This window comes from Staurois parvus, unplaced genomic scaffold (genome assembly GCF_062004578.1).
Source record: "Staurois parvus isolate SC_StPar_1 unplaced genomic scaffold, SC_StPar_1.0 ptg001418l, whole genome shotgun sequence".
Taxonomy (NCBI): domain Eukaryota; kingdom Metazoa; phylum Chordata; class Amphibia; order Anura; family Ranidae; genus Staurois; species Staurois parvus.
In genome coordinates, this window is record NW_028319214.1 from 918,465 (window position 1) to 931,346 (window position 12,882).

Sequence of the window (12,882 nt, forward strand, 5' to 3'; positions counted from 1 at the left end):
GGCAAATCACTTTCATGTCATACATGCTACAAAACTGCATCACTTGTAAAATATTACCGGGTACTGGGTAATGTTGGCCAGCTCTAATTATATAATACCAGTGTTACTGAACAGGAGACACAAAGAGGCTTTACCTGACATTGGTGCTGCAACTTCTTGGTTGGGCGACCCACAATGAAGATCTGCATTGGTGACAGACCTATAGAGCTGTAGACGGAGATATCCTTTGTGGAGCCGTAAGCTGCATGGATTTTCATGTGTACCTGAAAAAAACAAAATAGATAAAGTTTTAAAAATGAACCAAACATACTTAAATAAAAAGCATATGGCCCTGTACTTATTGAAAGTAACACATAATATCACCCTTTGCACGAAAAATCAATAGATATTAATTATTGTAACCAAGAAAAATATCATTCTTTTAATATCCAACATCATAGAGGTGGTTCCACAGCTTCCTGATGAAGAAAGCTGAGAAATCCTGAAAAACACACTGAAGGATCATACCCCTTGCCCCTTTGGTTGAATTAGCAACTATTTCAGAAAGGAAGATTGAATATGACTTTAGACATTGTAATATCATGCTGAACTTTGGGGTATCTGAGGGTAAGGTCTTTGAAAATTAGATTTAAATAACAAGTATTTAGCTATAAGAATATTTAAAACTCCACTCTTGCAGTAATTTTAGATGTTTTAAATGAGGACTGTAATAAAAATTAGATTTTTTTTAACAAAAGATTTGTTGAGGGTATTTCCGCTCACTTTGCAGATATTTACGCTCACTTTCTGTAGTGTATCCAGAACAGAAAGAATGGGAAAATCACCCCGTTGTGAATATAGAAAACACAAAAAACAAACCTGAGAAGGTTGTACCATACCCTACTTTATACAATACTGTGGATGGTAATATAATGTACTATATTACAATCACTAATTACAAATAGTAAGGGGCAACGGTGTTTGTTAATGAAAAGACATGATCTGGTCATTAGTGGATAGCAACCACAATTCACTGTATGGAAGGCATCTTACATCTTGAATCAGAAGTTTCAGAAAATTTGCTTTGTGCCGCAGGGGATCGTGAACCAATCCATCACAAAATGACACTATGCCATGCGGGAAGTTGTGCTGTGCAAGCCATGCCACCACTCTTTGTTTCTGCATGTCAGGTCTGCCTGTGACATAGATAATGAGGTAGCCAAGATCCTGCCAGTGCCTAGAAGAAGACAGAGTAGGTGTTAGAAGTGCTATGGACAGTGCATTACAGCTATTAGACCCTCCAATACAGAGTACACTGACCTCACTACATCCACTGCCCCTGCTCTGACTTTCGGGTCACTACCCATGATGGAAACGCTAGCGGCAAAAGATCCATCAATGCTGAATACTACAAATTCTGTTGCTTTAGGTAAAACATGGAGGTAACTATCGGCATATGTATGATCTCCCCTAGAACGAAAAAAAAAGACAAAGGCATAGTTACAAAGGCATTTGTATTTTGTATACACATATATCAGAGAAACCCTCCAATCAGCGAACAACAAACATACTTAATAAGTGCAATGTACAAAATAATCCACAGCAACCAAAGTATTTAACTGATACAGTCATGTGAAATCTGGCTACTGTGGGTCAGTTTATCAATCTTTTTTTTTTCCCCCAATGTCTTACATATGTGCACTACCAAATGTGAGATGACCAGTATGGGGAATACAGAAAGAAGAAGCTACGGTCTGCTTAACTACATAGACACCGTTTGCTCTCTAGGGGGCACTGTTCCACTGAAGTGTTTTGAGATTTCATTTTAAACACTGCTTTCAAAACTAATGGTAAGCAGACGTAATGCTGGTCAATTTGCTTTTTAATCATTTATGACTGTGAAAGCAAGAGTTCCAAGTAATAATACAAGTATCATCTGAGCCACATATTGGCTACTTTATTGAAACACTGTCTAATTCAGCAGAAGCAAAGTTTTGTTTAAATCTAACTTCCCTCTAAAGCAGGGGTCTCCAAACATTTTAAACAAAGGGCAAATTTACTGTCCATCAGGTTTGAGGGATGCCGTACTGTGATCGTCCAAAATAGAAATTGTCCTGGCATCAGAGGGAGTAAACAATGCATCTTTGGTATTAGGGGAGGAATAGCACCCCATTGTTGGTGTCACTGGGAGGAATAGTGCCCCATTGTTGTTGGTGTCAGCAGAAAGAATAGTACCCTTTCATTGGTGTCAGTGGGAGGAAGAGTGCCCTATCATCGGTGTCAGTGCGAGGAATAGTGCCCTATCATCGGTGTCAGTGGGAGGAATATTGCTCTATTGTTGGTGTCAGTGGGAGGAAGAGTGCCCTATCATCGGTGTCAGTGCGAGAAAGAGTGCCCTATCATCGGTGTCAGTGCGAGGAAGAGTGCCCTATCATCGGTGTCAGTGCGAGGAAGAGTGCCCTATCATCGGTGTCAGTGCGAGGAAGAGTGCCCTATCATCTGTGTCAGTCCGAGGAATAGTGCCCCATCATCTGTGTCAGTGCGAGGAATAGTGCCCTATAGTTGGTGTCAGTGGGAGGAATAGTGCTCCATCGTTGGTATCGGTAGGAGGAATAGTGCCCCATTGTTGGTGTCAGTGGGAGGAATAGTGCTCTCTCATTGGTTCAGCGGAAGGAATATTGCTCCATGATTGGTGTCAATAGGAAGAATAAAGCCTCATCATCGGTGTCAGTAGGAGGAATAGTGCCCTATCATCGGTGTCAGTGTGAGGAATAGTGCCCTATCATCGGTGTCAGTGCGAGGAATAGTGCCCTATCATCGGTGTCAGTGCGAGGAATAGTGCCCTATCGTTGGTGTCAGTGGGAGGAATAGTGCTCCATCGTTGGTATCGGTAGGAGGAATATTGCCCCATTGTTGGTGTCAGTGTTAGGAATAGTGCTCTCTCATTGGTTTCAGCGGAAGGAATATTGCTCCATGATTGGTGTCAATAGGAAGAATAGAGCCCCATCATCAGTGTCAGTAGGAGAAATAGTGCCCTATCATCGGTGTCAGTGTGAGGAATGGTGCCCTATCATCGGTGTCAGTGCGAGGAATGGTGCCCTATCGTTGGTGTCAGTGGGAGGAATAGTGCTCTATCGTTGGTGTCAGTGGAAGGAATAGTGCTCCATTGTTGGTATCGGTAGGAGGAATAGTGCCCCATTGTTGGTGTCAGTGGGAGGAATAGTGCTCTATCATTGGTTTCAGCAGAAGGAATATTGCTCCATGATTGGTGTCAATAGGAAGAATAGAGCCCCATCATCGGTGTCAGTAGGAGGAATAGTGCCCTATCATCGGTGTCAGTGCAAGGATTGTGCCCTATCATCGGTGTCAGTGCAAGGAATAGTGCCCTATCATCGGTGTCAGTGGGAGGAATAGTGCTCTATCATTGGTGTCGGTGGAAGGAATAGTGCCCCATCGTTAATATCGGTGGGAGGAATAGTGCCCTATTGTTGGTGTCAGTGGGAGGAATAGTGCTCTATCATTGGTTTCAGTGGAAGGAATAGTGCTCCATGATTGGTGTCAATAGGAAGAATAGAGCCCCATCATTGTTGTCAGTAGGAGGAATAGTGTCCCATTGTTGCCAGTGGGAAGAATAGTATCCCATTGTTGTCAGTGGGAAGAATAGTGTCCCATTGTTGTCAGTGGGAAGAATAGTGTCCCATTGTTGTCAGTGGGAAGAATAGTGTCCCATTGTTGTCAGTGGGAGGAATAGTGTCCCATTGTTGTCAGTGGGAAGAATAGTGTCCCATTGTTGTCAGTGGGAGGAATAGTGTCCCATTGTTGTCAGTGGGAGGAATAGTGTCCCATTGTTGGTGTCAGTGGGAGGAATAGTGTCCCATTGTTGGTGTCAGTGGGAGGAATAGTGTCCCATTGTTGGTGTCAGTGGGAGGAATAGTGTCCCATTGTTGGTGTCAGTGGGAGGAATAGTGTCCCATTGTTGGTGTCAGTGGGAGGAATAGTGTCCCATTGTTGGTGTCAGTGGGAGGAAAAGTGCCTTATCTTTGGTGTCAATGAGAGGAATAGTGCCCAGCTGTTGATGAAGAAATTATGCCCCATTGTTCGTATCAGTGGGAGGAATACAGGTGAAACTCGAAAAATTAGAATATCGTGCAAAAGTTCATTTAATTCAGTAATGCAACTTAAAAGGTGAAACTAATATATGAGAGACTCATTACATGCAAAGCAAGATAGTTCAAGCCGTGATTTGTCATCATTGTGATGATTATGGCTTACAGCTCATGAAAACCCCAAATCCACAATCTCAGAAAATTAGAATATTACATGCAATCAATAAAATAAGGATTGTACATAGAACAATATCAGACCTCTGAAAAGTATAAGCATGCATATGTACTCAGTACTTGGTTTGGGCCCCTTTTGCAGCAATTACTGCCTCAATGCGGTGTGGCATGGAAGCTATCAGCCTGTGGCACTGCTGAGGTGTTATGGAAGACCAGGATGCTTCAATAGCGGCCTTCAGCTCTTCTGCATTGTTCGGTCTCATGTCTCTCATCTTTCTCTTGGCAATGCCCCATAGATTCTCTATGGGGCTCAGGTCAGGTGGGTTTGCTGGCCAATCAAGCACAGTAATCCCACGGTCATTGAACCAGGTTTTGGTTCTTTTGGCAGTGTGGGCAGGTGCCAAGTCCAACTGGAAAATGAAGTCAGCATCCCCATAAAGCTCATCTGTGGAAGGAAGCATGAAATGATCCAAAATCTCCTGGTAGACGGCTATGTTGACCCTGGACTTAATGAAGCACAGTGGACCAACACCAGCAGATGACATGGCTCCCCAAATTAACACAGAATGTGTAAACTTCACACTGGACTTCAAGCATCTTGCAGTGTGTGCCTCTCCATTCTTCCTCCATACTCTGGTCCTTGGTTTCCAAATGAGATGCAAAAGTTGCTCTCATCAGAAAAGAGGACTTTGGACCACTCAGCAACAGACCAGGTCTGTTTTTCTTTAGCCCAGGTAAGACGCTTCTGACGTTGTTTGTTGTTCAGAAGCGGCTTGACAAGAGGAATATGACATTTGAAGCCCATGTCCAGGATCTGTCTGTGTGTGGAAGCTCTTGATGCACTGACTCCAGCCTCAGTCCACTCCTTGTTAAAGTCCCCAACACTTTTCAATGGCCTTTTCCTGACAATCCTCTCCAGGCTGCAGTCATCCCTGCTGCTTGTGCACATTTTTCTTCCACACTTTTCCCTTCCACATAACTTTCTATTAATGTGCTTTGATACAGCACTTTGGGAACATCCAACTTCTTAATGAGTATATCTCATATATTAGTTAATGAGCCTATCTCATATATTAGTTTCACCTTTTAAGTTGCATTACTGAAATAAATGAACTTTTGCACGATATTCTAATTTTTTGAGTTTCACCTGTAGTGTCTTGTATCAGTGGGAGGAAAAATGCGCCAGGGGCCAGATAAAAGCAAGAAAAGGGCCACATCTGGACCCTGGGCCGCAGTTTGGAGACCACTACTCTAAAGTGTTGCAAAAAAAAAAGCAAGCAACTTTGACAAGTGCCAGATTGTAATGGTTAGATGACTGGGTCAGAGCATCTCCAAAACTGAAGACCGGGAGCACACCACAAAAACTGTAGTGGTTAGGACCTACTGGCAAGAAACAGTGACAGGGTCATGGGCGGGCAAGGCTAGCCTGTGTAGTCTTACCCAATAGAAGAGCTACTGTACTTGCAGTTTGTTGTGTATAGGGCTGTGTAGCTGCAGACCAGTCAGGGTGCCCATACTGATCCGTGTCCACAGTTAAAAGCACTTACAATGGGCACATTAGCATCAGAACTGGACCACAGAGCAATGGAAGAAGGTGGCCTGGTCTGAGTAATTCAAGAATGGTTTGAGGAACACAACAAAAAGTTTGACATCATGAAAGTGTCAGCTGCAAGAGTTTGCCTTGGACTCCAAATCTCCATCCAATTAAGCATTGGTGGGATGTGCTGGCAAAACAAGTCCAATCCAAGGAGGCATCACCTCTCAACTTACAGGACCTAAAGGCTTTGCTACTGACAGCTTATGGTGGGTGGTCATAATGTTATGGCTGATCAGTGTATATGGTCTGTGGCTCAATAGCTGTTGACAAGAGTCATGTACTGAAAAATGCTAATTGGTGGGCAATGTATTTCCTCGTTAGATGGACCAAGCGATTACATTTTAGGGTACTGTTATATCACCAAATGGTAGTATCAAATTAAGTACAGTTTAAGAGCTTTCTTTTAGCATTGCATAACAATACCTGACAACCATTTTCAGTGGATATACCCCAACTCCAAGTCTCTTATGCTCAGGGATCACATAGGAAATTCTGCCACTGCTGTTGGTTATTTCAGTATCAAAGTAAACCCATTCTCCAGATGGAGGCTGCGTCATTATATGAATATCCACCTGCAGGAAGACAATTATTTTAATAGAGTGAGGAATGAATGACGCACATACCACACAAATGTTTAATTCTATGAAATCTATTAAAACTAGCATTATAATTGTCACTGCGGAGTGTGATGCACTCAAAGAAGGATTCCATTACATTGTTAATGTGTACAATAAAAGTGTTACAACACGATTGGTAAAAGGTGAACAGTAAGTGAGTCACTAACGCAGAATAAATATGCATATCAATAAGTATGACTTCACTGTCTGCATGCTTGTTCCAGGAAATGAAGCCAGGTTTTGAAGCCAGAAACTGCCAGGCAACTATAGTCACTTAGTCACAGAGGTGACAGTGGTCATAAAACTGTTGGACAGTGATTTACAAAACTGAGGTCCACATTTAGTCCAATATCTTTTGTGTCATATAGAATTATCATTCTTAGTTCAAAGGTTTTCTGTTCCTGAGTATTTGTGAAGTTCACTTTAACAACTAAAACATTCATGTCTTCTATAGCAGCCTTCTTCAACCAGGGTGCCTTGGCAAAATGCCTAAATATTTACCCAAATTGCCCAAACCAGAGGGTGGACCAAGCTTGCTTTTTTGTTACACAAAGCCACAGGTTTAATTGTACAACATGACAACCTTGGGTGCTGTTTCAGGCCAGCTGCCAGAGTCCTAGCGGCCAATGACATCATTGGCTGATAAGGAGGAAAACAGGCACCGGCACAGCATCTTTTTTGATCCCCTGCCTCTTTCTTTCAGCACTGGGGTCATATTAGATGGGAGGGGGAGAGAAGATGAGGAAGGAATGATGGAATACTAGTCAGACACCCAACATAAATCACCTCTAATGTTGGGTGTCTTACGTGTGTGGAGGCAGCCCTATGTAAAACTATGTGTGACGGACGCGGCATCAGACTCCCAGCCCTTCTCACCAACTCGTGACCGAAGGACTAGCCAATCTAAAACCGCGCTGTCACGTGTGTAACAATACCACTCTCAGCTGCACCCTGCACAAAGATTTTCCAGCTAATGGACCACAATCTATGTGCCGCAGCCTGAAAGCGATTGTTACTGGGTCAGGTTAATTACGCAATTAACCGTTCATACTGCCACCACCGCCTTTTTGTACGGAGAAGGAGGAAACTCGCCAATCTTAGCAGTAACACTATGATGTTTGAATAATCGTCTGGATACACACTGTCACCGCAAGCAGAAGTATATAGAGGTTTAAAACACACAGTAGTACTCTTCAGAGACAGGGATTCTTAGTTTGCATTAAAGAGCTTTAGAAACAGTTCAACACTTTTCAGAAAATAAGATTACTAAAAAGGTCAAAATGGTGCAATAAAAGTATTTACAGAAAAAGATGTAGCCAATATATATATATATATATATATATATATATATATACACACACACACACAGAGAGCAATACCACAACAGAGAGATAACAGAAAGAAGTTTAGAGAGGTAGAATACTTGCCGTCAGCCTTGGTTTAAGCAGCGTTCAAGTGTCAGAGCAAAAGGGTGCCTTTTCTCCCAAAGTTGGTTCCTGATATTAAAAAAGGTTCTTCAACTTAACTCTCTCAGGCCTGACAGTCTATTTTCTAGTCCACCAGCAGGGTGTCTCCTTAAAGCAGAGAACCAATCGCCTCATTTGGGGAGGGTGTTTAGGTGGGGAACTCCGCTATGACCAAATCCCTCACACGTTTATACCATGGTCAATAATCTTCCACAGGTACATGGAGCATCCTATCCACTGGTAGGATAATATGCAGAATCATCTGCTGAATTTCTAGATATCAGATATGACATATCTACCTATCGCTTTCTGCTCTCGGGTAGACTTAATCTAGGGGTGTAAGATATCAGGCGACTCGCATTAAACTGAGCTATCCGAATATATGCTTTGTTTGATTGTATGTATTCCCTATTTTAAGTTATCAAAAGTGGTTTTTACATGGGATATATGTTTTACTGCTATCCTGGAATGCTTTTGAAGTCCAGTGACTGCCGGGTTTATGGCTTTACAATCAGCTTCAGAGCAAGAGTTTGCCATACACCATGGCATCAGCTAATTGGGTTTACAACCATGAAGGATATCCAACTGTGTCCTGTGCACTCCTGAACCCAGCACACAGGGACCACGTGTCACTCAACAGAGAGGGAGGGGGGAGTTGATTTGGAGTGAGAAATGATACAAGATGGAGGGTCTTTACCAAAATGTACATATGTACAATTGCTACACTATGCTTAGTTTTTCACATTTTAAAATGGGGTGTCTCGAGATTGTGCTTAATTTTAAAGGGTGCCTTGATTGGAAAAAGGTTAAGAAACACTGTTATATAGTTTAGTTTGGTTGATGTCCCACGGGTGTGCAGAAATCATCTTCCTTACGTTCTCTAATGGTGTGTCTGTGTAAATGCATTATTTTTGTAATTTCTGTCCTGTTTCTTCAACTTAAGATCCTTGGTTGCATTTTTTGCATCAGATAAGGTACAATGCATTACTGAAAGTATAGCTGAATGATCCTGTAATACTGAAGATCCTTTTCATGCGTGTGGGACACTTGATTTGGCTGCACATAACAGCTTGGTAATCAGAGTTTAGTTTCCTGCTGATTTGTTAATGTCTGGGGTTGGGTGGTTGCCTAAAAGAGAGCACTGGGGGATTGTTGGAATATTTATTTCAGTGTTTCATCTTCTGTTATGATGAGTTGCAACTCTTCTCTTCCTTATCTTCTCTAGTGCTGGATTGTATGAGGTTACTACAGGCACACAGTTGGTTTCTTTTTTTTTTCTTTGTATTGTAGAGATTGTGGAGATTTTCACTTTGGGTTTTCAAGGCCTTGTTTATGCTTGTATTGATGGTTTTGTCCTTGTAACCTTTCTTATGGAAAGAGTCTCCTAGTATTTGAATTCTTAGATTTTTATTTCTGTCCTCTGGGTCCGAGCATATTGGATGGTATCTGATGGCTTGGCTGTGTATGATGGCCTGTCTGTTATGCTTGGGGTGGAAGCAGAACTGTAGAGATAGTTGCATCTGTCAGTGGGCTTCCTGTATATTGAGGTGTGCAGCTTGCCATCCCTTAAGGATACAGTGGTATCTAGGAAATTGATGTGTGCTTCAATAGTCCATTTTTAGTTTCATTGATGTGGGAAATGTTTTGATCAATGGATATTTTTTTATTAGATTTTCTTCACCATTTGTTCTTATGATGAAAATCTCATCAATATAGCAATAGAATCTTTATGGCTTTTGTTGTATGCGGTTAAGGAATTTGTCTTCCAGGTCAGCCATGAATAAGTTAGCATATTGAGGTGCCATTTTACTTTCCATAGCAGCACCCATACACTGAAGACAGATGGCATTACTGAAAGTGACATGATTGTGTGTTAGAATGAATTCAATGTGCTGTGTAACATCATGAGCACTGCATTTGTGGTTTCGTAATGATGGTGGATGATAAAAATCTGTGAGATGCAGCAATCCCATCCTTGTGAGGGATGTTGCTGTACAGAGATTCTAAATCCATAGTGACTAGAAGTGTATTTGGTGGCAATTGCTGTATATTGTTGATTTTATTCAGAAAATCAGTTGCATCGTGCAGGAAACTAGCAGTATTTGTGACTAATGCGTTTAACACTTTCTACAAGGCCTGAGATTTTTTCTTTTAGTAAATATTCTGAAAGGAAACTTCAAACACACTCAGGAAAGGAAAACCGAAGTAAGAATTATATTTCTATTTGGCACAAAGTATAATGGGATAAATGTGAACCTCAGTTTTCTATATCACTTTCCAGCAGTTTTATGGCCATTCTAACCTCTGTAACTTATTCTTGCTCCCAGTCCTTAGCCCTCTCACTGCATTATCTCACAAACCATACAGGTTTAATTAACATTACTGAGTATGTTTTGTTTTCTTTAGAGATGGCCTTACTTAACATTTTGCTAAAACTTCCGGTATTAGTATTGCTTGGACCTTGAAGAAGGGGCTAAACCCCAAAAGCTTGTCCTGAAAATTTGGATGTTAGTTTAAATTAAAAAGTATCATGGACAGTACTCAACTGTTTTTGTTGCAAGTGCACTAATATAGCTACAATTGCCTCAAGCAAAGTTTGCAGTAGCACATTTTTAGTGAGTGTCATTCAGACAGGTTATGTTATAGAAACATAGGCAATGATTTATACAAATTGCTGCAAAGGGTGGAAGTGTTACCCAGAGAATAAATAGCAGCTATAACACCTACAGTACATGTATAGTCTATAGGTGTGTGTGTGTGTGTGTGTGATACAAAGCAAAAAAAAAAACTGGAATTTAATATTGAAAATATGTGTACTCTATAAGCTATGGCAACAAAAGTTGTTCAATAAATGAATACAATAAGTGGATGTGACTATCATGCAAGAGAATTTTCCATCCATCTAGTTTGGTACATGCAGGAAAGTCAAAGTATCCACTATTGCAGCTATATAATTTTAACACAGAAACATAGAAGAGTGATGGCAGAAAAAGTGGTCCATCGAGTTTGGCAGTTTTTTGTGTGTGTGTGTATTTTTTTTTTTTACATGAAAAACAGAACTTTCAAGACATGTAAACCGAATGGCTTAAACACGAACATACAAACATTGGCATGAGTGCACCTACAACCTACCTTTTCACCAGTCAGTGTGACCATGTCAAGAGGGCCATACATGAATCGTCCATTAAGTGTCTGTAGTCCGTCTTCATTGGCTACCGCATCATTAATTCTGTGGTTGGCAGCAACGTTCTGAAATGTAAGAAATACAGTAGAGTTAACAGTAAAATTTGTGTCAGATATGCAGACTATGTACCTTGCTGAAAATCAATGTGTGGTAAATTCTGTAAAGAATAGGCAAATTCAAAATTCTGTACATTAATATAGCTTAAGAAAGTTTTTTTTCACATTTAGATATAGTATTCTTGTTAACTAATACACACACGGTACACTTTAACGGTCCACACCTGGGTACCGCACACACCTCTGGTGAAAACTTATCAGGGTACACAATAGTGATGATTCTTCCATTCAGTGGGCCTCAGCCAGTGGTGCAAGCAGTTCCTAGAATTTAGATTGTCCTAAAATCTGGCAGAAAAACAATCAGAGCAAAGAATGCCATCTAATACATAGGTACCATAAATTGAATGCAAGCCCAAACTTTGTTTTCTTTAGTTTTGGCAAAGTTTATTATTTTACTGACTGTGTCCCTGTACCATTAGGGAGCTTTTCCTTCACTTCCTGTCCCAGAGACACAGAAGCAGGTAAAACTTTTTTTTTCTTTTTTCAAAGTGAGAGTATATCTCCACTTAGACGTTTGTCACCAAAACAGGCATCTCCCCAGGATGATTTCCCTTCACCTCCTTTTCCAGTAACAACTCAAAAATGTTGGATTTCGCATCACTTATGTTCACCGGGACTAAGAGAGAAGGAATCTCTCCAGTGAGGGACAAAGAGTCTAATGGGTTAGAACCATTCCACATTCTTACCAAAATTAAGAAATGAGGGTTTATGGTTTACCTGTAAAATCCTTTTCTTAAGAGTGCATCACAGTACACAAAAGACTTAGATATTTATGACTACTTGGGTTATGCTACCACCTACAGGTGAATGAACACTGGCCAAAAAAAGGCAAGAATTCTCACCCAGTCATAACCCCTCCTAGCTCAGGTTTATAGCATGCAATGAGGGCACAGACAAGAGGGGTGGAATCTGTGTAATGTGATGTATTCCAAGAAAAGCATTTGCATTGACAGATCCAAGGACTACTGAAAATTGTTTCAAACCGACAGGATATTGCGCTGCAGATCTCTGGTCTGAAACTGGACACAGACAACTGCATCAAAGGTGGCTACTATATTCCCCCGTACCTTCATGCAGGGCTGACGCGAGGAACTTTCCAATGACCTCAGATAATCCACGTGGATTCGGAGACCAGTTTTTCTCCTGCAGAAGCAGTACTTTTTGCCCTTGCCATGTCAAATACTATGCATAAGTGCTCCAGACATTATGTAAGAAACAGAACTAACTTCTTTCTTCTGACTTTCTTCTGAAGGTTCATTACCCAGACAAACCGCTCCATGACTTGTACTGTCTGATGACCATTTGATGTCAGTTTCTGAACCAATTGCTCCCTGAGAAGCAGTTGGTCAAGGCACCCCACAATGGATATACCCCAAGGTTTTAACAGCACTCTAGGATCTGTGGACAGAACAAAAGGCAATGTCACAAACAGATAGCGGCAATGTTTTACTAAGAAAGACATAAACCACTGGTGGGGTCAGAGAATTGTGATGTGCAGAGAGGCATCCTTGATATCCACTGATGCCAAGTCCTCTTGATGAAGCAAAACAATCACCGATTGGGTGGCCTTCATCCTGAATTTTTGTACTTTCAGACACTTGTTAAGTCCTTAGAGGTCCAGAATGGGCCATAACTTTTCCTTT

The 12,882-nt window shown here is 41.3% G+C and overlaps 1 protein-coding gene across 12 annotated transcripts in view; it reads right to left on the reverse strand.

Moving 5' to 3' along the window:
- Nucleotides 1-12,882, reverse strand: part of PITPNM2 (phosphatidylinositol transfer protein membrane associated 2) — a 450,474-nt gene that overhangs the window by 4,178 nt on the left and 433,414 nt on the right. For all 12 annotated transcript variants that reach the window (XM_089661994.1, XM_089661992.1, XM_089661991.1 and 9 more), the window contains 5 exons: nt 11,072-11,188; nt 6,280-6,428; nt 1,300-1,449; nt 1,033-1,216; nt 135-263 (listed from right to left, as the gene is read on the reverse strand). In XM_089661994.1, coding sequence (XP_089518120.1) covers nt 135-263; nt 1,033-1,216; nt 1,300-1,449; nt 6,280-6,428; nt 11,072-11,188 — 729 coding nt within the window. The remainder of the gene's footprint in view (nt 1-134; nt 264-1,032; nt 1,217-1,299; nt 1,450-6,279; nt 6,429-11,071; nt 11,189-12,882) is intronic.